The 12,393-nt window shown below is 40.7% G+C and overlaps 1 protein-coding gene across 2 annotated transcripts in view; it reads left to right on the forward strand.

Moving 5' to 3' along the window:
• Positions 1–12,393, forward strand: part of PTAC3 (plastid transcriptionally active 3) — a 110,459-nt gene that overhangs the window by 72,988 nt on the left and 25,078 nt on the right. For both annotated transcript variants that reach the window (XM_010265699.3, XM_010265700.2), the window contains exon 8: positions 4,269–4,437. In XM_010265699.3, the coding sequence (XP_010264001.1) occupies positions 4,269–4,437 (169 nt within the window). The remainder of the gene's footprint in view (positions 1–4,268; positions 4,438–12,393) is intronic.

A 12,393-nucleotide genomic window follows, 5' to 3' on the forward strand; every position in this document is an offset into this window, starting at 1 on the left:
AAATCAAGCACATATTTCCTCTGGCACAAATTAATGCCATGCTTAGATCTTGCTACCTCTATGCCCAAAAAGTATTTCAACTTGCCAAGGTCCTTTGTCTGAAAGTGTTCCTGTAGGAATGCCTTCAATCTGTCAATGCCCATTTTATCATTCCCAGTCACAACGATATCATCCACATACACCACCAATATTATTTTACCTGCCGAAGAGTCAAGACTGAAGACAGAGTGATCAACTTGGCACTGTTTCATACCAAACTTCTTGACCACCTTACTGAACCTACCAAACCATGCTCGAGGGGACTGTTTAAGTCCATAAATAGCCTTCTTAAGTCTGCATACCTTACCATCCTCCCCCTGAGCAACAAACCCGGTTGGTTGCTCCATGTAGACCTCCTCGAGCAAATCACCATGCAAAAAGGCATTTTTGATATCGAGCTGATGGAGAGGCCAATCAGACATAGCTGCAAGAGAGATGACGACACGAACTGACCCTATCTTAGCAACCGGGGAGAACGTCTCCGTGTAGTCAATGCCATAGGTTTGGGAGTACCCTATGGCAACCAGCCGCGCCTTCAGGCGCTCAACACGACCATCTGGCAAGTACTTAACACTATACACCCACTTACAACCGACAGCCTGCTTCCCAGGAGGAAGAGCGGTGAGATCTTAAGTGTGATTATGATGCAAAGCAGAGAGCTCTTCTTCCATAGCATGGCACCACTCTGGAGAGGTAAGGGCTTCCTGGACATCCTTAGGAACAACCACGGAGGATAACAAAGATATGAACTGGCGATGGGAAGCGGAGAGGTGGGTAAGTGAAACAAAATTGGAAATAGGGTGAAGGGTGCAAGTACGCTTACCTTTCCGTAAGGCAATAGGAAGATCTAGGTCGGAGGCTGGTGTCGAAGCTGGAGCTGGATCTGTCGACGGTGATGAAGCTGGAGGAGCTGCAGCCGGTACACGTGGGCGATGTGTATACACGTGACGGATGGGTGGACGGTCAACCAATGGTGGCACCGGAGGCAAGGACGTAGGCATGACTGGAACCAGAGGAGGTGGATCAGCCACAGGAAGAGGAAGAGGAGGTGGTGATGTGGGGGAAGCAGCAGCACCGGACCCCACGAAGAACGGAGTAGACTCAAAGAATGTAACATCAGCACATACCAAGGAACGACGAGAACTAGGATGATAACACTTGTACCCTTTCTGAGTTCGGGAATAACCAAGGAAGATACACTTCATGGAACGTGCATCTAACTTGTCAGTCCCGGGACTCAGATTATGAACGAAGCAGACACACCCAAATACCCGAGGAGAAAGCGGAAACGGAGACATGTTGGGGAATAAGACACTAAAAGGAGAACGACCATCAAGGATAGACGTGGGCATCCGATTAATTAAGAAACAAGAGGTGAGCATTGCATCGCTCCAAAAAGTTTTGGGAACATTCATGTGGTGCATGAGGGAGCGTGCCGTTTCTACAAGATGGCGGTTCTTTCTCTCAGCAACCCCATTTTGTTGCGGAGTATAGGTACATGAAGTTTGGTGTATAATGCCATGTTGGTCCAAGTATTCTCGAAAAGATGAAGACAAGTATTCACGACCATTATCAGAACGGAAAATTTTGATGTGAACACCAAATTGATTGCGGATCTCAGCATAAAATTTCTGGAAGATGGAAAATAATTCACTTCTTTCTTTCATTAAATAGAGCCACGTCATTCTTGAACAGTCATCAACAAAAATAACAAAATATCGGTATCCATTATATGACATCACTTTATAAGGACCCCAAACATCTGAATGAATTAAAGAAAAAAGACTCGACACACGGTTATCGACCCTAGAACGAAAGCGAACACGATGGTGTTTCCCAAATTGACAAGACTCACAATCTAAAACAGAAAGTTGACTCAATGAAGGGACTAAGGACTGCAACACTTTCAGCGAAGGATGACCAAATCTACAGTGCCACTGGAGAGGAGAAATGGATGACTGAAGAGCCGTTGACGTTCGTCCACCACCATCAAGATAATACAGTCCACCGGCTTCAGGCGATGGACACCACTGCACCACACGTACCAGCCCTAACTAGGGCTTAGAAACCACAGCAACCAATCACCAACGACACAATCGGAGGCATAGAGACCTCCTAGGGAAGAGGGCGATCACTCCTTTTCAGCCCTTTTCCCAGTCTCCAACTCACAACTGAGAACCCCAAGTGAAACCCTAATTCGAATGCGCAGAAGGCAGAATTCTAGCAAGTCTGATTTGGTGAACCTAGCTCTGATACCATGTTGAAGTTTGACCTGCCATAGAATTCTGTCTTGTTCGTTGACTGTAGAGTAAAGTAGACAGCAAGAAGTAGGAGAGGAAAGAAGAAAAGAGAGAAGAGAGAAAAGAGAGAAAGGCTGGTTTGAATTAGGGAAAAAAGTTAATCCCTTGATTCGGCCAGACCTATTATTATTTTATTGACTTATTGGAAAAGACTTGAGTGCCCTTCTTTAAGTAAGAGGCACTCTAACTAACATAACAGTACACATCAGCATTCTCAACAAGTACAAAGACTGAAATACCCCTTCACTAACACCACTAACAGGGCTCAACACCTGTTTAGGGGTTGACAGCTGTACTTAACTCTGGAAAGTTATTCTTAAGTTGTATTAATGAAATTACCATTTCCAATAAAAAAATGATCAGCTCAAGGTTCATGTTGAAAAGTCAAAACGATGTAGTGGTTGAGCAAGTTGAAGAATTTAAGGTACAAAGCATTATGAATTGGTTGTCATGGAAGAATCTCCTACTCAAGATGTTTGTGGATTCTAACTTACAACTGGTTGAATCTATTAAGGAACATATCATAGCTGAATTGAACATAGCAGAAGAGATGCTAAGGAAGCACACTATAAATTTGTTATAGAAGTTCAACCTATTAAAAAGTTGTAAGTTGAGATGATAGCTGAAATTCCACCAACATCAATGATGAAATCAATCTTGGAGTTAATTGAAGATCCAAAGCCAATTCAACAGATTGAGATGGTAATTCCTCTACTAAAGATTGAAAGCAAAGTTTCCTATGTTGCAATTGGAACTTCAAAGCTGAAGGTTTATGTTGAGGAGTACATGGAAGTCAATAAAAGCTAAGCTGATTGGTTACACAAGAGTAGGGAGGAAAGGTGATGGTGACTTAGCAAAGAACTAATAAGGTTATGGAAGAAGATGCATTTCTGTGAAGATCCTTTTCATACTCAAGTTTTTTAAAACTCAAGGACAAGTCTTTTTTATGAATAGGGGTATTTTGGTCATTTTAACATGTATTTGTGGAGTTCAGCCTATTAGTTTGATCTGCCTAGTTATAGTTGTTTGTGTTTACAGTTTCAGTCATTAAATAAGTACTTTAAGGGTTATAAAGTGTTCTTTGAATTGAAATATTTACTTTCTATAAAAATTATCAAAAAAAATATTTATTGTCTATAAATGTTTTACACATGGATCAATTAAGTCTTTTTGAGTTCCTACAGCTTATGCTAACATGGCAAGTGATCCCCATGCTCTATGGTGATTCTACATACCCTGAGAGTGATTCCAAGTTTCCTCTCTCTTCTTTCTCTATCTACTTAATCTTTCAAGAAGCCATTACAGTCAGTGACAGCCATAAAATTCTCAACAAAATCCATTCTGTTCATACATGTCCTACACCACTCCTTTTTATCTTTTTATAAAGAAGAAATTTTATCGGAAGGAAACACCAGAACTAGCATACAAGAACTAGGCAGGCAGCTTAAAATAAAATCATCAGGATAACCTTTCGCATGGGGATAAAAAATAATAGACCCCATCAATTACAAAATACTGGAAAATTCCTCCTTTTTGCCCTTCTTTTTCTCCTTTGTTTCTGAGCCAACCAATTTCCATTTATCCTAATGAGTTTTTCACTGCAACTTTGCTGAAAATTTCCTATATGTTCTCTGTATTGGAATATCATTTGTGGACTGAATTGACATTAAGTTCCTATTATCTTGAAGCTTTGCCCTCTTTGAAGGCAAAGCAAGAGTGAAGTAATATTTGAAATTGCTGGAAGAGAAGAACTAGGAGCCATTCTAGGGTTCTCAGGTGAGCAGTTATAAAAGTTGAGCTTCAATGCACCTTGACTGGGGAGAGACTAAAATTCTTATATGAGATTCTAACCCTGTGTTTCTAACAAGCTTTCTTCCTACATTTTTAATTTTCCGTTATTGCTGAACTGTTTGTTATATGTGGAATCAGGAAGGGTTGTTGAGTTGCTTGAAGCATTAGAAGCTATGGCTAAAGATAATCAACCTATTCCACCAAGAGCCATGATTTTGAGCAGAAAATACCGAACATTAGTTAGTTCGTGGATTGAACCTTTGCAAGAGGAAGCTGAACTTGGATATGAAATTGATTATATTGCCAGGTCTGCCATGTTAATTTCTCTGTCATTAGTATGTTTAGATATTTCTATACTACAGTTATTCCTTTCTTAGGTATATCTTGATTTAGTTTCCACATCATGTATTTCGTTGCATCAACTATTTTCTCAACGATCAGTTTTCTGGTTTATAACACTTGAAGTTATTCCAATAGTAAAACTGTATGCAGTAGATTTGATTGATAGAAGAGAAGAAGAAAAGAGAAGAGGTGAGAATCAATCTTGGTTCTCATGTTGAATAATTGGGGGGGGGGGTGTGTACATACATGCATATTGAGAGTTACAATTACAAGTATACCTCTCTCTTTAGGTGCCTATTATAAGATTGAATACAATGACAAAAATACTCTCTGACTCTAATACAGCCAGCTCAACACTGTGATTTAAAAAGGCGTGTGCAGGCGAGGCACATTTTAGGGTATTCGCCTTGCCTAGGTCCTAGGCGCAGCCCTTTCAAAAGGCGCACCCCCTATTTCCTAATGTTATTCATTCATTCATTTTAATAAAATATCTTCTTAAAAGGCAATTAAAGTTATAAAATCAGAAGAAAAACAGTCCTTAGAAATAAAACGACTGATTAAAAAGGTGTGAAAAGATGTTAGAAATCAGAAGAAAAGGGAAAAGAAATAGGGTTTAGAGAGAAGACTGTCTAATGAATTCTCTCTTCCCTAATCCCTTTTTATTAAACATAATTTACAACTTTTGATATTTATAGAGAGGCCCTTAATTGGGTGATTAACTTAATTAAGCATAATATAAAAAAGGCCCATTAGTTAGAAGGCCCATTAACAACATAAACAAGTAACATAAACAAATAAAAACAGCCTATGGGCCATTCGGCCCATTCTCTCTACACTCCCCCTCAAGCTGAGCAAAGATGTCAATCATGCCAAGCTTGCCAGTGTCATGTTGAAGTTTGGCCTTGGAGATTCCCTTGGTAAGAATGTCAGCTAACTGTTCTTCAAATGTAATGAATGGTAGACAAACTTCTCTAGAAGCCACTCTTTCTTTGATAAAATGGTAGACAAACTTCAGATGTCAATCATGCCAAGCTTGCCGGATTTTGAGCAATGTTGATGGCGGCTTGATTATCACAATATAGCATTAATGGCTTATCATACTCAACACCCAGTTCCTCCATCAAGGATCAAAGCCAAAGTTACTTAGAAACTCCATGAGCCATGGCTCTGTACTCGGCCTCAGCTGAAGATCTGACAACAATTGATTGTTTCTTGCTTCTCCAAGAAACAATATTACCTGTCACCATGTTACAGTATCTAGAAGTTGACCTCCTATCATCAATGTTTCCTGCCTAGTCAACGTTTATGTAAGCCTCCATTTTCATATGACCATGCTTAGCAAAAAGAATTCCCTTCCCAGGAGTACTCTTCAAAAAACATAAAATCCCTTCTGCTACTACCATATGGGTGTCCCTAGGAACATGCATGAACTAACCAATGCAGCTGACAACATATGCAATGTCAGGCCGAGTCATGCAAAGATATAGCAGTTTCCCAAGTAACATTTGAAACACTCCCTTATCCTTCAACAGTTCTCCATCCGAGGCAGAAAGTTTGTGACTCGTATCAATAGGAGTAGCCATTGGTCTTTTACCCATCTTGCCTGTTTTAGTGAGCAAGTCTAGCATATACTTTCATTGAGAGATAAAAATTCCACCCTCAAACCGAGCCACTTCTATGCCAAGGAAATACCTCAATTCCCCCAGATCTTTGATCTCAAACTCTATATGAAGGAAAGATTTAAGATCTTTAATTCTTGTCACATCAATATGAGTCACTACTGCATCATCAACATAAACTATAAGATATACCACCAATGAATCTCTCTTCACAAAGAGGGTATGATCTGGCTGAGTCTGTATGTAACCAAAGTTAACAAGGGCAGCCCAAAACCTTTCAATCCATGCCCTAGGTGACTGTTTAAGTCCATAGAGAGACTTCTTCAGTTTGCACACCTTTCCCTCCATATCTATACCATACATCCCTGGTGGGAGAGACATATAGAACTCCTCATGTAATTATTCATTCAAGAATGCATTTTTCACATCAAACTAATAGAGTGGCCAATCTGAATGAGTAGCCAAAGATAGTAGAATCTGCACAAATGTCATTTTTGCAACAAGAGCAAAGGTCTCCAGATAGTCAATCCCATAGGTTTGTGTATAGCCTTTTGCAACCAGCTTAACTTTGTACCTTTCAATATTGCCATTAGCATGGTATTTGATGGTGTAAACCCACTTAGCCCATTGGCTCCTTCCCTTCAGGCAAATCAACCACTTCCCATGTGTCATTCTTATGTAGAGCATCTATTTCAGTTCTCATAGCATCCCTCCATTCTGGAACAGTAAGAGCTTCTGATACAAACTAGGGTATAGGGTTAGAAGCAACAAAAGAAAGATAGGCATAATATGAAGGAAAAAGAAGACCATAGGAAAGATGTTTGGAAATGTAATTTGTAGTACACTTCCATTTACCTTTTCTGATAGCAATTGGGACATCAAGACCTAGGAAGGGTGGCTGCAAAGGGATAGTATTAGTACCTGTTGCCTCTTTAGTAACTGGAAGTGCAGGAGGCTCATGTGATGTAGAGGAAACAATCTGCTCACTTCTAGTTCTTTGCCACCAGTACCACATGGGATTAAAGAGGGGGCGAGGAGGTAATGGAGGAGGAATAGGAATATTGGAAGGAACATGAGATGATTGTTCCTCCCTTGACTCATTAAGAATAGAAAAAGGCTCAAGAGGAGACTCAACAGGGACAGGAAGGGTGAGGACAAACAACTGTGACAAATTCTCCCCCTTTGAACAATGCTTCCCCAGAGAAGAATGATAGAAATGAGTGGACTCATCAAAGGTAACATCCATTGAAACATAACGAGTTCCAGAGTTTGGATCAAAACAATAATAACCCTTTTGTGTGGAGGCATAGCCTAGGAATATGCACTTGTGGGCCTTTAGTTCAAATTTATGTTTTTGGGCACTCAGAATGTGTACATAACAAGTATAGCCAAAGACACGAAGGGGAATAGGAAAAAGGTCCTTATCTGGATGAAGGAGGCTAAGAGGAGACTTAAAACCCAACACTCTGGATGGCATACAGTTAATTAGGTAGGTTGTAGTGAGAACGTCACAAAATCTTGTAGGAACAGGTGAGGCAAACTTCTTGCAATTTCAACTATGTGACGTTTTTTTCCTTAACAATTCCATTTTGTTCTGGAGTACGAACACAAGAACTCTGGTAAATAACCCCAAAATCAGTGAGATAAGAGGTTAGGTTTTTCTTAAAGTATTCTTTTGCATTGTCATATCTGAATATTTTGGTTCTAGTATCAAATTGGGTAAGAACACAAGAACTCTCTAGGTGACTGATCATCCTCCCATACTTCTCATATTCTACCTTCATAATTGCTAACTGTTCACTGGCAGTCCTCTCATCAGTTAAGCACTTGTCATTATCTGGAACAGTGGCTATGTTGGTACTTCTTGTCTTCACATTATCAGCCTTCTTTTGGAAACGAGGAGGAAGGAGTTTCTGATGCAGTTTCCAACACTTATCTTTTGTATGTTTTGATTTCTTGCAGTACTCACACACAACTTCCCTTTTTGTTGAACCACCTGAACTGCCTGTAGTCCCCTTCGGTTTCAGCCCCATGTTGGCAAAATGATCACTTGAGATGGTCCCTTGAACCTGGACCAGCTTCCTACTCTCTTCACTACTCACCATGGCATAGGCCTGAGACAATGATACTATATCCTTGGCTAAGATATTGTCTGGTGATGTCAAACTTGGGGTTCAACCCTGTCAAGAATTCAAAAACCTTGTTTCTCTCAACTAATTTCCTGTAAGTTTCAGCATCATTAGTACTTTCCCAGACAACAGTTTCCATTAGGTCTATCTCTTGGCACAGAGATTTCAGCATTGTGAAGTAAATGGCTAAAGGTCTCTCCCCCTGCCTTAAATTATTCACATCACTCCTCAACTTATATGCCCTAGTCACATTCAGTTTTTGTGAACAAGTTTCAGCCACGCTATCCCATATTTCCTTAGTTGAATTCCATAAATAATGTTGACTGATTTGTGGTTGCATTGAGTTCACTAACCATCCAATGGCGGTATAATTCTCTTGCATCCATTTTTCATAAGATGGATCATCTTCCGGAGTAGCTTTCTTGCTCTCGGAGATATACCCCCACTTGCCTCTACTGCAAACATGAATTTTTACTGACTGTGACCATGCTAGATAGTTGGTTCCATCTAGCTTGACTGTGGTCACAGCCAATAGAGAGTCAGCAAGAGCTCCTAGAACCTGTCCGGATTCAGCCCCACACTTGTTTTCAACTCTCGAGATATCCATCTTCTTCAAACAACTCTAAAAGAACTTCAAACACCACGAGACTTGAATCGATCTTCAAGAGGAAGAGAAAGGACCTCAATCACTGAGCGCCAAGGTGAAGCTCCTTGTGGGGCCTGCAAATAGAATTCTCTAGTTGATTAGGGTTTTGGGAAAAAAACTCCAAGGACTGTCAGAATGATGACTAAGATAGCATCATTTTCTCCAAAAATCCACTAGCAACTGGGCTGAAAATTTTCTTCAATCACTCATTCGATTTAGCTCTCCATACACACTGTGTATGGGAAAAAAGAGAGAAAAAAAGAAAGGAGAGCCTGCTCTAGTACCAAGAAGAAAAACGGTCCTTAGAAATAAAAGGACTGATTAAAAAGGTGTGAAAAGATGTTAGAAATCAGTAGAAAAGAGAAAAGAAGAGGAGAGAAGAAGAAGAGTTGGTGGCAAATAGGGTTTAGAGAGAAGACTATCGAATGAATTCTCTCTTCCCTAATCCCTTTTCATTAAACATAATTTACAACTTTTGATATTTACAAAGAGGCCCTTAATTGGGCGATTAACTTAAATAAGCATAACATAAAAAAGGCCCATTAGTTAGAAGGCCCATTAACAACATAAACAAATAAAAACAGCTTATGGGCCATTCGACCCATTCTCTCTACAATTATTTTTTAAGTGAGAATTAAGAATTTAAGACCCTAACATGGACTTGTTTGGGCTTGCTTTGAGGGGTGTGGTACAAATGCGGCTCGTAGAATCAGGAATGCAATATGTTTTACATCACTTTAGCTACTTGAAGTAATGCAATTGAAGAAAAAAAGAGATTTGTGGGTTTTACGTGTGTTAGTGAAGGGGTATTTCAGTCTTTGTACCTGTTGAGATTGCTGAGTTGTTCTATTATGTTAGTTCGAGTGCCTCTTACTTAAATAAGGGCACTGATGTCTTTTCCTATCACATTAATAATATAATAACAGGTTTGGCCGAAAGGAGGGTTGAATTTTTTCCCTAATTCGAACTAGACCTTTTCTCTCTTTCTTCCTCCTTCTTGCTTGCTTGCTTTACTTGACTGCTAACGGACAAACAGACTTCTAGGGCAGGCCGAACTTCAACATGGTATCATAGCCAAATTAAACAAATCGGACTTGCCTAGAATTCTGTCTTCTGCGCATTCGACCTAGGTTTTTTTTTCTTTGATTTCTCAGTCGTCGATTGGAGATTGGGAAAAGGGTTGAAAAGGAGTGATCGTCCTCTTCCCTTGGAGGTGTCTATGCCTCCGGTTGTGTCGGTTGCTGTGTTTTCTAAGCCCTCCCCTAATCAATGTAGGGCTGGTACGTGTGGTGCAGTGGGTGTTTTCTTTCTTCGTGTGGTTGTCCTTCAGGCAATGAGGTAAGGAGTTTCTTTTATGCATAACTTCTGTTATGAAGCACATAAGAGGTATGGTACAGATCGTATGGAGGGGTTTCAGATTGTAGTGTGCTAGGGTTTATGCTGGTTTGTGTGTGATTCAAAGGGAAGTGGTGTTCACATAGTGGTGAAACTTCAGGTAGCTGTAGAGTAGGATCTGTGGTGTTACAAGTGCAACTTTCAGCACTTATTATTACTGAAATCAGTGTGCAGAATTCGGTGAAGTGTCTGTGTGCAGTGTGCAGTGTGTAGTGTGCAGAATTCGGTGATAAAAGAATTCAGCAATGGGAGATAACAGTGATAGTAAACCTAATGTGATGATATCTACTGACTACCTGAATGTCCAAATGACCTCCATTAAACTGAATGGGGAGAATTATGTCCCTTGGGCTAAGTTTGTAGAGGTTTTTCTGAAGGCAAAGAAGAAAGTGAAGCACATAAGAGAGGAGAAACCCCCCACTGATTCTCACGAGTACGAAGACTAGGAACAAGAAGATGCACAGATCATCACGTGGTTATGGAACAGTATGGAACCCAGAATTAGTGTGAACTCCATGTTTCTTGACACAGCCAAAGAGGTGTGGGGTCATGCTAAGAAATTGTATTCTGGTCAGGACAATACAACCAGGGTATATCAACTGTATCAGGAATACTTCAATCTGCAACAGGGCAATCAGAGTCTTGAGGAGTACTATGCCAGTATGAGAAACATCCGTAATGAGTTGAATGTCTATCACCCTCTCACACCTGATGTCACGATTCAACAACAATAGAGGGAGAAACTTGATGTGACTCGGTTTCTGGTGGGGCTGAAATCCGAGTATGAACCAGTACGAGCCCAGATACTACGAGGATCAACCCTTCCATCTTTAGAGGAGGTGTTTGCTCGACATCGGAGGACTTCCATTGGATCTATGGAAAACCCTAATGTCTCAGATAGATCAGCATTTGTAGTGTTGAGAGGTCGAGGTGTTAGAAGTGGGGCTCGAGGAGCCCAGTCTGGCCGTGGTGGCAGTAGTGGCCCGGTATATGGCCGGAGTGGTAGTGGTGGATCTACACATACCCGTGGTGGTGGTTGTACTGGAGGCAGAGATTTAGGGGGAGCTCGTGGTAGAGGACGTGGCTCGGGTCCACGGAGGTGTACTCATTGTGGTTTGGATGGACATACTATTATTTACTGCTATGACTTGCATGGTCCACCCTCGACCTGGGCCAATCATGCCATGACTAGTGACACTAGTTCCGGTTTTAGATAAGAAAACCGTTCAACTGATCAGATGCTTACTACCTCTTCAGATGGTCCAGGCAAGGAGATGGTGAGTGTTCCTCATGATGAGTATGAAAGGTTTGTTCAATCCACGTCGCAGCAGAACACAGCTACGTTTGCACACTCAGGTATGGCTTGTTTGGCATCCACACCCAACCCCTGGATTATTGACTCTGGAGCCTCCGATCACATGACTGGAACTCCAGGTGTGTTTTCTTCTCTCACTCATTGCTCAACATCACAATCTGTTACACTTGCTAATGGCTCCACATCATCTATTTGTGGTGTTGGTAATGTTGACCTAGACCCTGTATCCCTATCCTCAGTTTTGTATGTACCTAAGCTTCCATTTAATCTTATGTCTGTTGGTAAGCTGACCCAGTCACTTAATTTCTCCATTACATTTTACCCCTCTATGTGTGTTTTTCAGGATCTCAAGACGGGGATGAAGATTGGTGGAGGGCATGAAGCCGGTGGACTGTATTATCTTGATGGTGGTGGAAGAATGTCAACAACCCTTCAGTCATCTATCTCTCATCTCCAGTGGCATTGTAGATTTGGTCATCCTTCGCTGAAAGTGTTAAAGTCTTTGGTTCCTTCGTTGAATCAACTTTCTGTTCTAGATTGTGAGTCATGCCAATTTGGGATACACCATGGTGTTCCCTTTAGCTTTAGGGTTGACAATCGTGCATTGAATCCTTTTTCTTTAATTTACTCATATGTTTGGGGTTCTTATAAAGTGACGTCATATAATGGATACAGATATTTTTTTATTTTTGTTGATGACTTTTCAAGGATGACGTGGCTCTATTTAATGAAGGAAAGAAGTGAATTATTTACCATCTTCTAGAAATTTTATGCTGGGATTTGCAATCAATTTGGCATTCACATTAACATTTTCTGT

The sequence above is a fragment of the Nelumbo nucifera genome, chromosome 3, assembly GCF_055504915.1.
Source record: "Nelumbo nucifera cultivar China Antique chromosome 3, China Antique-T2T, whole genome shotgun sequence".
NCBI classification, from domain to species: domain Eukaryota; kingdom Viridiplantae; phylum Streptophyta; class Magnoliopsida; order Proteales; family Nelumbonaceae; genus Nelumbo; species Nelumbo nucifera.